General features: G+C 43.6%; 1 protein-coding gene across 1 annotated transcript; it reads left to right on the forward strand.

The window, feature by feature from the left end:
• The first annotated feature begins 4,591 nt into the window (after positions 1–4,591).
• Positions 4,592–7,911, forward strand: LOC146578237 (uncharacterized). Its single transcript, XM_085268615.1, has 7 exons — positions 4,592–4,622; positions 5,693–5,734; positions 5,814–6,080; positions 6,161–6,418; positions 6,484–6,660; positions 7,235–7,360; positions 7,626–7,911. Exons 1-7 carry the CDS (start codon positions 4,592–4,594, stop codon positions 7,628–7,630), a joined length of 906 nt encoding a protein of 301 aa, XP_085124741.1. The 3' UTR covers positions 7,631–7,911.
• The last annotated feature ends 4,510 nt before the right edge of the window (positions 7,912–12,421 follow it).

Genomic DNA, 12,421 nt, shown 5'->3' on the forward strand with positions numbered 1-12,421 from the left:
AACGGTCCGGGGCTCCAGGGTCCGGGGGGAAGCAGGGATTAATCCCATACATGCTCTCAGTGGGTTCCAAACACACACACACTCTCTCGGGTCCAGGGCAGATCTATATACACACAGAGAGAGACGTCCAGGTTAGGGATAGTCTCAAACTCACAGATACAGGTTCAGGTCCGCCGTCATAAATAGTGCTCCAAATCAGCTGGGATCGGCTGCAGGTGTGACGGTGAGCACAGGTGCGTGGGCCAGGGGCGGGGCCCGTAATGAGCACCGCCCCAGCAGAGGAGAGAGAGCGCAAAGGAAACAAAACAAACAAAACATGTTGCCAAACACAGAGTGAGCCAGCGAGGCACGAGGACCACGACACAAAGCACGTGCAAACTCCAAAACACATTTCTAGCTTTAACTGAACTTCAAAGCAGAGCAGATCACTTAAATTACACAATTGAAAGCATGAAAGCATGTGTGTATTGTTTGTGTATTTATACACAAGCACTCATATATATTCAAATAATTTAAACAAATGTTCATTTACCTGTTACCAGAGATGGGCAGTAATGCGTTACTGATTACTTTTTTCAAGTAACGAGTAAAGTAAGGGATTACTATTGCAAAAACGGTGATTAGATTACCGTTACTTTCCCGCAGGAACGCTGCGTTACTGCGTTACTAAAACCGTGATTTTTTGCCAGAATGTCTCATGACAGTGACTTAAGCGAGTGTGCCGTTCGTGACAACAGCTGTCTGCAGAACAACAGTGGATCACATATCGAGTGCGGGAGAGAGTATGAGCGTGCAGCGTTTAAAGCGTGGAAGTACTGACCTTACTTTGAGTTTGATTCCATAAAAAGTGACAAAAACATTAGTGTCCGCTGTGCGTGGGAAGAAAACTTCTTTTTACAGCGAAAAAAACCCCTAAACTTCCAAGCAAGCACCGAGTGCGCAACGACGTAATGGGAAACTCACAGAGAAACTCGCGGATTCTTCCACTGACCGCGGCACACCTGCACCAGGGTAAACCTCCGCCTACCCCACTCCTGCTTTACAGGTGAAAATAGAGCAACAGGACCGCTGAGTCTTTAACTTTATTTATTTTCTGCTGTGTTTTACTTGCATCTATTTGAAAGACTGAGTGTAAACACAAAAAATATTTTATTTTATGAGCTGGAATGTGCAGAAAATAGGTTTAAATGTTAAACTAATTTATTCAAGTCAGAGAATGTTGCATATAATTAAATGTTTTGCTTGATGCATAAAGTTAAAAGATTAAAACTGATAAAACAAGTTAAAAAAAGAGACTTTTCCATTTGATTACATTTTGTATGATGGATTATGTAGAAAAAGTAGAATTGGGCTGAAAGATCTATCGCTTTATCACCTCTTCAGGTTGTAAATCGTGTTTTTAAAAAGTAACTAAGTAACTAAGTAATTAATTACTTTTGAAAATAAGTAATCAGTAAAGTAACGGGATTGCTTTTTTGGGGAAGTAATCAGTAATTAGTTACTGATTACTTTTTTCAAGTAACTTGACCAACACTGCCTGTTACTACCACACACCAAATCCGGTTGTTGGTACTTGCTGGCTTGTGTAGCCTCTAGGTAACAAAAGCTCAACACTGCCCCCTAGCATCCTGGAGCACTTCTGTTGTCTTCTGTATGTGCTTCGGAGTTTGTACGTGCTTTGTCTGTAGGGGCCACCGTAAATATACTTTTTTATTCACTCCACATAAAATGTAAAAAATAAATCATATAATACAAAAACCAACTAATTACATTTCAACTTTTAACTATTTAAATTTTCAGCTTTTTCCTTTTACAAATTTAAAGTGAAACAACACAAAACACTGCAAACCACAACACAATTAAATATAAATTATAATATGAAAACAAACAGAAGATGCACATTCTCTGTCATATGGACCTGCATGAATAAACTTTCTGAATCCTTTATCATCTGCAACTGAAAATAGTTGTGGATGATTACTATACCTTTCTAATGTGACCTTGTTGTCCCTGCTCTCTTTCTCTCTCCCTCCCGCTCTGTTCCTGTGCTACTGAGTGTCACTACCGCCCCTCCCCCCTCTGCTCAGTGAAGCGGAAAAAAGTGCGAGAGAGAGGGTGAGAGAGAGAAAAAAAACCCACGGCTCGCGATAAGGAGCCGGCTCGTGTCGTTCACGTCAAAGAGTCGGCTCTGAGAGTTTCCTTCGCGACCGACACATCACTAGCTGGGATAACCACATTTACTCAGGGCTTTCTTGATGTGATGTTCCTCCTGGCTGCTGTGTCTGTGGGGATGGTGTTCGCTCTGTGTTGTAGCGTCCTGATGACACCCAGTTTGTGCTCCATGCTGGCAGACGTCTTCGGTTTAGAATCTTTTATTATTTGTCTCATGTTTAAATCCTCGTCTTTCTCATTCCTGCAGAAAGGACGCTGTCATCAAGTCTGAGTCAAGTCACCTATCAGGATATGAACTTCAGACAATCAGCCAATAAAATTACAGATACACACTCACATGTTGTTTTCTCCAGTCCGAGGACACTGCAGGTACACATTCAGCTGTTATCCAACAAGTTATTGCTTCACAAAATATGATTATGACCCTTTGTCCACTGTGGGTCCTTGTGATAATTTCTTTGCTCCTCTATTCTTCTTGTCTTTCCATCTTCTGGATTCTCTTTTAACCATCTACTCGTTCTCGTTCTCTTGTGCATCAGGGCTGAGTTATTGATGGAGTTTCCCAGATCAAATTTAAAGGAGGATGGGAAGAAGAGGATTTTCTCTCTGCCAGTCCCGTCAGCTCCCTGCTAAGATTTAGAGCTTGTCCTGTTTTTCAGTATGAAGGCCCTGCTCATCTGTTTTTCTTGCCATTGCTTAAAAAGTGTACATTCTGCATCCAAATGTCCAGCTGCCTTCAACTTTGATGTTTGTCTTGGCCAAAAATAAGCCTTGAGTTTATTCCTTTGTTTAAATAAAAATCTCTTGCTGATAAACTGAACCCTGGCTGTGGCGTCAGAGTAGCGCTATATAAGTGCTACATAAGAACCAGTCCTTCTACCATTTACTAAAAGCAGGCTTTTGCCAGAGCTGCAAAGGGATTTGTAAAGAATGAGTTTTTAGTGTACTATGCTTCAGGCAGTTGTTGCATGGAAGTGGCTGTTACTGAAAGTCCAGCACAGACCTGTAGTGACAGCCAGTGACTGGCATTTTGAAATGATAATAATAGCATAATGATTTAAAATTCCAGGTTCCTAATGAAGGTCTTGCAGATAAACAGTAACACATTCTATAATTTATTATTAATAAATAATAAACAGGTGGAGCCGGTAGCTCAGCATGTTTGATTTGGCAGTTTTGCACTAGATGAGCTTCCTGAGGCAACTCAAACGGGATCTGTGTTTGCAGGTGGAACTGAACAACAACCTCTCCATTGGAGCCAATAATAAAAACATGAATAACAATAAGCTTTATTTGGGGCTCTGATCTGAGGATGTAACATCATTTGTAATGTGGGTCTCAACAAGCTCAAGGAACGCTTTAAAAGTAGCCATTAATATGGTAAAATCACAGGTAGCCAGATTTCCTGATGTTGTATCTCCAATAACAGGTCACGGCATTTCGCTCTCGAGGCAGCCAGTGCCCTCCCTGCAGTCCCAAAAGGTTGATTCGGTTCATCTTGACGCACACCTGTGTGCACTTGTATTCAAAAGGTTTTTCCGTGTAAAGATCTGATAGTGGGTGTGGGGAGCCATAGATTCTACCCCCCCAAGGACCACCGGATGGGCGGATGCTCCACCCTCTTTGAAAGAGCTGAGGAGATGCCTATATGGGATGTCACCCAGCAGCCACAGTGCAGAAGTCAGAGAGGGCCGGCAGCCAGCTGCACCAGAGCAGACCGAGGCCCGAGGTTTGAGGGCCCTCCACCCCCCAAAGTAGCCTGACGGAGTCACGGATGCCAGGCCCTGCCAAGCAGCCGCCGGGAGTGAGCCAGTATGTGAGACCTGACTTGACACATAGACATAGACAAACATGCACACACAGACCACAAACATACACCACCCTCATACACACATATACAAATATTCAGCACTCACCCAGTGTGGAGACAAGATGAACCCACACTCCCCAAACACACTCTGAACCCCAAGTCCATTTCTTTTAGGGGAGAAATGTTTGATTTTGGGGTGGGGGTAAATTTCATGATACATGATCACATGGTCAAATATTTTTAGATGTTTGGCTCCTCCCACGGGATGGTGTGCATCTTTCTCTGCTTTCTCTGAGATGTGAGTATGGATATGCGTGTGTTGACTGTTGAGGCAGGTGGATGCTGCTGATTGCTGGTTTGAAAGAGTTCCTAAGTGTTGATTGGATGATTGGATGTACAGCAGCTTCTTAAACCCCAGCTCACAGCCACCTCCGCCCTCTACTTCCCTCCTCTGTACCAAATAAGGAGCCAGCTTTGATCCAAATCAGCTAACTGCGCATCACCAGCTCTTCCTCGTCCTCGCTGTCCAGAAGCAGCAGCGTGATGATCTTGACAGGGAAGTGGTGAAGCTGAAGGTGTCACTCTGCTGCCAGTCGTCGTCCCGACAACATGAAGACTTCATCTGTGTCTCTGCTCCTCGGTGAGTCAAACGCTGAAATCCTTCACTCACTCATAGCGTTCATTTATCTTATAACACAGTAACAGAGTGTGTGCTGGATGCTCTCACTGACTGACTCTAAAATGAAATCTCTTCAGGTCTGTCCAAAGTCTGAAGTTACGTTTATGCGAGAAGAAGAGTTCACTCTTCTTCTTTAGTGTTTTTGTTGTTTTAAAGTTCAGATCCATCGTGTGTTCTGGACTCAGAGAGTTGGACCTTCATATCCAGTTTGTTGTCTTTAACATGTTGACTTGTAGAGAAGTCAGGCAACCTCTTTTTTTTAATCGAAGATCAACTTTCATTCAGGAAACCACAGCTGCTAGCTGCAGGTACCACATGCTCCTCTGGTCTGCCTCTGTTATGTAGTCTTCACTTCCACTATAGAGAGCAAACTTTCCTTCATGTGGACTCTAATGAAAGGACTGGAGACTGTTTTTGTCATTTACCTTACTTTTGTGTATTTTGTTTTCTCATGATGAGCTTCAAACAGAAGCAAACTGGGACTCAAACCTGTGAATAAAAATCAATGAAGCAGCTTCTCCAGGTTTTTATTCAGCAGCTGATGCTGAATAAACAACTAACCCTTATCCCATGGCTTTGGTTTATAAGTTCTGACTGTTTAATCCTGAGAATGCTTTTCTTGCCTGCTGTACCCCTTACTCCTTTATTCCCCATTGCCCATCCATCCAAACTGCTGAGTCTTCATGAAGCCTGAGTGGGGAGCAGTTTCTCTTCTGCTTCCAATAATCAACAATTCCCCAAAATCTGCTTAGTTTGGGAAATGTTTAGGTGCAGGGTGTTAGATTGTCAAAACAGATATGACGCCCACCTCATTCAGACCAAGTGTACCAACATAGTTTCGTCAGCATGTGTTAAAACTGAGCTGGCGCTTTGTGTGATGTTTATAAGTCTAAATGTACTTTTAAGCCCAAACAGAACCTTAAAAGTGAATTAAAGGTCTCCCCCCTTTAATGTGATGTTTTTGGAACAAGACCAGATTGAAACAGGTTCCTGCCCTCTGACCTTCAGTGACCTCTGACCTCCTGTTGCAGGTGTGTGTGTGCTGCTGCTGTCTGCACTGACTGTTTGTGCAGGTGAGTAGATGAAGTGCACCATGGTCCAGGACAAACACTGAGTGTAAACACTGATAGAAACTGTCCGTCTGTCCTCCAGTCTCTCTGAGCGTCAGTCCAAACCTTCAGCAGTTCTTCACAGCAGCCTCAGTGTCTCTGACATGTGACGGTCAGCTGGGCTCTGATGGATGGACGGTGAAGAGGGACACAGGAAGTGGGACTGAGTCATGTGGAGCAGGGGGGCGGGGCTTTGGGAAGATAAATGGTCCATCCTGTGTTTTTGATGAGTTCAGCCCAGTCAGTGGAGTTTACTGGTGTGAAGGTGAAGCTGGAGAGAAGAGTGAAGAAGTCAACATCACTGTATCAGGTAATGAAGTCATTCATTTCATCAGACTAACAGCAGACTGTTATACCACCTCTACATCACTCTGTGGGTCTTTTCCTGAGATAAAGAAGTGATCCTGGAGATCCCTGCACTTCCTGTGAGGACAGGAAGTGATGTCACTCTACGCTGTAAAAACAAAATTGGTGGCACAGCCGCAGCTTATTTCTACTTTAATGGACGTCCTGTTGGACCTAAATCAGAGCACATAATCACCATTAACGTGCAGCAGTCTGATGAAGGTCTCTACTGGTGTTCTACTGATGAGTTTGGATCATCTCCTCAGAGCTTTCTGAGGGTCAGAGGTCAGATCACTGTTTCCTGTTAAAGCTTAAACCTGTTGAGCTGATAACAAACTGAATGACCCAGCTTCATATCTTTCCTGCAGATCCTACTACACCAACACCACCAACAACAAAAACATCAGCAAACATCCATATCTCCTGTTCTCCTCCTCCTCTTCCTAATCCCTCCTTCATCATCCCAGTCATAGTTACTGTAGGTTCTCTGGTCCTTGTGGTTCTGGTTTTGGTTCTAGTTCAGCTTCTTTGGAAGAAACACACAGGTATGATATCTGTCTGACCCACCTGGGCTCTTTTGGTTCAAGCAGCAAATTAAAATATTTTGAAATTTCACTTGAGAAAATCTGAGGGACTTTCCTGTCTGCACTTATTTTGTAGAGCACTGGGTCCCAACATCTTTAGACTGATGCGTTCCCATGGCCCAATTGAAAAGTTTTAAAAGTTCTGGAAGTGGGTCCATAAAAATGAAAAGTATTACTGATATAAACTTGGCTTATCTCTCATTCAAAGTCACGTCCAGACAGCTTCCATCAGGGTTTCAATTTTAGGATCGCTCCCTAGGAATTAGATTCAGACTAAAACCCCACAGACACAAACACCAGTTTGGGTTGTTTTTCCTGATTGGCTGTCACTTGTTAAGGTGGTATGATACAGGAACAGTGTTCTGTGGTCTCATCACTCTGATGCTGCCATCATGGCTCTGCTTAATCCATAATCAACGAGTCTTTGCTCCTGAATCCTATACCTGTAACATCAGACTGTCTATGAAAGTCTTCTAAACATCCTACAGCAGTGAAGTGATCACCAACGTTCATTCACATCACATCATTTCTGCAGGGAGACACCAGCCAGCCTCTACAAATGATGTCACATATGCCGAGGTCACCATTAGAGAGTCAGCCAATAAGATGTCAGTCATCCAACCAGAAGTGATTTACTCCAGCCTGAGCATAAACACTACAGGTACACATTCTAGCAGGTGACATAAATGAGCGATAAAAGCAAGAGAAATTGAGAGTTGAAGAAGATGAGACTTTTTTTCTCCTCTTCATGCTGCCATGAGTATTTGACCTCTGTCTCTAAATTAATCTGAAAGTTTCTTGTTCTGGACAAATTTAAATGTAAACCCATTTTCTAAAAATTTTAAATTTAAAAAATGTGTAAATAAACAAAGAATACAAAGATTTGTAAATCTTATATTTTATTAACAATACAATACCAAAACCAGGTTAAAAGAAGAGAAAACCAAGTGGTACCAAAGACCAACAGCTGGAGGAGGAACACTTCCAGAAATGACTGTCAATGAACACAGTTCACCACACCACCTATTCCAGGAGCGCAGCTTCATAGTAGGAGAGTCAGGTGCTGAACTGGCCTGCCTGCAGTCCTGATCTTTCATCAATGAAAACATCTGGAGCATCATGAAACCAGAAGCAGGACAAAGAAGAGCCAGGACTGCTGGGCGGCTAAAACCCTCCATCAGACACGGATGGAGCAACATCCCACTCCCAAAAAGTCCAAAAGCTGCTGTCCTCAGTTCACAGACATTTCCAGAATGATGTTAAAAGGCGAGGCTGTACAGGAGCATTGCAAAATTACACTTCTGACATGTGTTTGGTTTTCTGTCTTTGAGAGAATATGAGACTTGAAAATCATTGGATTCTGTTTTTATTTGTTTTAAACAGCATCACTACTTTGAGGTCGTAACATGTGGTCATGGAAAAAATATTTTTACCTCAAATATATCAAAAGTTTTGAAAGTGGGACAGGAACGCAGGATCCACAGCAGGTCTGCAGCTCTCTCGCTAGTTTCCTGTTTTACAGTTAACATTGTCACTGGTTTCCACTAAACCTTTACTGTGGTCTCTGTGGTCGAGTCACTGTTTGAAAAATGGGACAGTGACAGTGTCAGACAGCCGTGGCACTGATCCTGCAGCTTCAACAGATCGCTGCACTGGAAGAATGTGATTGGTACATAGTGTGAGTCAGTTCAGGTTAGTATGAACGTCTGCCCTTTTCCAAAATAAATTTGGGAAATTTTCTTTATCCATGTGTGTTTGGTGAAAAATAAAGTTGACAAGTCGCTCAGAGAGAGATCAAAGATGAGGTTAGGCCACCTTTTGGATTCCACACGAGGAGCTGATGAAGATGCAGAGTCACCAAAGTGACGGGAGAAAGTTCTCCTGTGTGAGACGCAGCAGTCACATCAAAAGCAGATAAATGGTGAAGTCACCTGAGTCAGTAGCTGTTTTTCCCCAGAGTCGAGTGTTCATTCACCCACATCAAAACAGGTGCTGCTCGTGTGGTTAACTGATGAGAGAAGCTGAAGTCTCTGCGTGACAGGGCTTCCTTGTTGACACCAGTGGGAAATGATCAAAGGTAAAACAACCGGTGTGATAAACCACGAAGTGTTTTATGTGTTTAAGTTCAGTTTAACTGCTGTTCGAACGTTGTGGACTGTTTCCCGCCATGAAGAAAGAAAAGATAAACAGTGTCTGACAGAACATGAGAGTGTGCTGAACTGGATCAAATTATTACTGAGAATGAAATACCATGACCTCATGAACTACAGTAAACTAAGAATGATGATGATGAGTAGAAGGAAGAAGACGACCCACAACCTCCCTCCTTAAATGCCTGTCTCCTCAAGGTCAGCTTTGTTTCACTCAGCAGTTCCACCTCAACAACACCGTGTGGTTCAGTCAAATTTTCCCGTATCAGTTATAGTTTCCCTGCTTTCTTTCTTTCCGGTTGTTTCTGCCGTCCCGTGACCATCCTAGAGCCTGTCTCTCTGCCTGTTCCTGCTCACAGAGAGGCTTGTACCCTGCCTTCCCCTGCACCCTTTCCAGTTCCCTGAATGGTGGTCGCTGTGGTCCAGTCAGTCCCAGTTGCCTAGAGCAGCTAGGGCTCCGCTTGTCCCTGCAACCATATCAGTTCCTCAGGTAGCAACAGCTAGTGTCCAGCTGTCACCTGCTCCCAGTGTGAGGACATCCAAGGCCCAGTCCACCTTTGCACCCTGGCTGGTGTCCAACTACTTCCCATGCCTGTCCCTACTCCTAGGGTGACAGTGGCCAAGACACAACCTATCCTTGCACTCGCACCCATTCCTTGGATTGGGACAGCTGTTCAGCCAATCCCTTCAGCAGTACCTGTTCTAAGCGCTCAACGAATCTTAGTACACCATGGAAGCACAAGCAACAGGGGTGGGGGTAAGCCGGTGTAGACAGCACATCTGGTCCTGTAGCATGCGCTGGGCCCAGATCTGCCCCCTGACCTCGGCCTTGGAGATAAGCATGCAGAGGTGTTTGGGGTGCAAAGGATGGGAACGAAGATTCTAAACACAGTCTGTTATCATGGAGAAAGGTCTTGTTGTCCAGCTCCAGCCTTGAGGCCACAGCTGGCGCCAATGTGGTAGGCGCATGAGATGGTAGTGATTTTCCTTTAGTGCAAAAACTGCATGCCAATTTTACAGTTGCTCTAAATGTCCGTCACTGGTCTCTCAATCTCCAAGATGTTATTACTATTATTATTATCTCGTTATTACTATTACTAAGCTCTTTTTAGCGGCTATTTGACCACAAACAGCTGGTGCAGTTTTGCTAGATTAACCCAATGATTTAAAATCATGGTTGACATTAAATATTTTCCATGTAAATGATCAAAGAACGTAGATTTTACGATTTGAGTCCCGTTATTATCTTTAGGGTGTCCTTAGCCATTTGGAAAACTCCAGAACTTCCTGATTAAAAAATTTGCAAGTGATTTCTTTCATGGCAGTTTTTCATTTGTGAAACAAATCAATTCCGTTGTAAAAGCCAACTTCTTCCAGCTCAGGGCAAAAAATAAGAACATTTTGTAATCGGCTGACTTTAGAAAGTTATTCATGCATTTATTTAATCCAGGCTTGATTACTGTGATAGTCTTTATTTTGGTATCAGCCAGGCTCTGCTCTCTCATCTTCATCTTGTTCAGAATGCTGAATCCCAGTGGGATAAGGTAGAGATTTCCTGTCCTCTGTTGATTTCCCCTCCACGATATTCATTTGATCTTAATGCTCCTTGCTGCTGCATTTATGGCTGTCCATGAAGGATTCGCGAGAACCATCCTTCAAATCTGGGGAGACAGAGGACGCATTTGTGGGCCACATTTGGAGGAGCCTTCAAATATGAACAACCTTCATCGCCTCACTGTGACGTATTCGGCCTACAAATACGGCCTCTGAATTTGGCAACAGCCAAAGACTATGTGACTGTAACATTAAATTAACAGTGTCTTTAAATGACCTTTGACCTTCAGTGACCTCTGACCTTCAGTGACCTCTGACCTCCTGTTGCAGGTGTGTGTGTGCTGCTGCTGTCTGCACTGCAGGTGAGTTGATGAAGTGAACCATGGTCCAGGACAAACACTGAGTGTAAACACTGAAGTGCTTCACTCATCTGTCACAGATAGACACACTAACAGAGTGTGAGCTCTCACTGACTGACTCTCAAATCAAATCTGTTCAGGTCTGTCCACAGTTTCATGTGTTGTTTAGGCGACAGGAAGAGTTCACTCATCTTCTTTTGTGTTTTGGTTTTATTTGATATTTGTTTGTCATGTTGTGAAGAGGAAATCAAGTAGAGATGTTTTCAGTTTCTGTAACATGATGGTTTGTATAGATATCAGCCAACAATCATCAGATATCAGCTTTCACTCAGGAAACCACAGCTGCTAGCTGCATGTACTAAATGTTTGTCTGACTGGCCTTTGTTGTATAGTCTTCACTTCCTCTTCTGTTTACAAATTTTCCATCATGTCAACTGAGTCTAACTTGATTTCTCTCAGAGTTTGTATGCTTTGTTACTTTCTGATGATGAGCTTCAAATATGAGCAAAGTGAGACTCAAACAGGACGTAAACCTGCAAATAGAATCCATGAAACAGCTTTTTCACACTGTTCATCCCACAGCTGAGGTGGAATAAACATCTAACCTTCAAGAATGTGCTTTTTTATTTTGCAAGACCTGCCTGCAGTACCTTTGCTGTCCACTTACCCAAAGCTGCTGAGAGCCTGAGTGGGGAGCATCAACTCAAACAAACAACAAATCAGTGGAGTTTACTGGTGTGTCATTCCGTTACAATCGAGGTGAGTGGCTGCAAATTTCCACCAGGTTCTTGAACCTCTTTCATATCTGCCCCAAGCAGGCCCATAATCTCTTCATCTGCTCCACTCACCTGGAGCTGATTTTTGGCAATCAGGCTGGAGATATTTAAGCCTCACACTGACGTTCCTTCTCCACCAGTTAGTCAGCTACTCCATGTTGGAGCTGGCTTTTATGTCCCTTGTTCTCGTGTGCCTTAGTTTTCCACGTCTCTTACTCTACCTTAAGCTCATCCCTTGGACCTCGAACAACTTACCTTCACTCTGGAAATCTCTCCGTGCCTCACCGGCCTGCCATCCCGCTCCATCCAAACCTGTGGAACGTAGATCAGCCAGCTCACACCATCCAACTCACCTGGACTCACACTGCCCCTCCCTCAAAGCGTTTTTCACTCCACCTCCCAATGAGCTATAAATACAGCTAAACTTACCCTCTCCAGTGTTTCCCCTTCTTCTAACTCCGTTCTCCTGACAGCTAGACCTAAGCTGTCACGCTCCAGTTACCCTTCCAGCCCAATTTCCGCTTTTGGTCCACAACCACGTTACCAGGTTTCTCATGCCAAGTCACTGTTACATTCTGTGTGGCTGTTTTCTGCTACTGCCAAGTGTTAACCTGTGCTAGACCAATAAATGTTGTTAAACCCTGCTTCTCCTCCAGGGTTCTGCTCAGTTCTGGCCCTCATGACACGTTCATTTAATCATCAGAATAACAGCACGCTGTTTTAATTTTTATATAAAGAAAGGATCCTGACATCCTGACACTTCCTGAAAAGACAGGAAGTGATGTCACTCTACGCTGCAAAGACAAAACTGGTGGCATAGTCACTGCTTATTTCTACTTTAATGGACAACTAACCAAAACAGAGCATCATGATTAATGTGCAG

The sequence above is a fragment of the Mchenga conophoros genome, linkage group LG3, assembly GCF_057382185.1.
Source record: "Mchenga conophoros isolate Kocher_MC1m ecotype Shallow Benthic linkage group LG3, M_conophoros_male_GT1.1, whole genome shotgun sequence".
NCBI classification, from domain to species: Eukaryota; Metazoa; Chordata; class Actinopteri; order Cichliformes; family Cichlidae; genus Mchenga; species Mchenga conophoros.

Coding starts and splice junctions, on each gene's coding strand:
- LOC146578237 (XM_085268615.1), top strand. CDS start 4,592: ATGAAGACTTCATCTGTGTCTCTGCTCCTCG. Junction 5,735..5,813: donor TGCACTGACTGTTTGTGCAG/GTGAGTAGATGA, acceptor TCTGTCCTCCAG/TCTCTCTGAGCGTCAGTCCA. Junction 6,661..7,234: donor TCTTTGGAAGAAACACACAG/GTATGATATCTG, acceptor TCATTTCTGCAG/GGAGACACCAGCCAGCCTCT.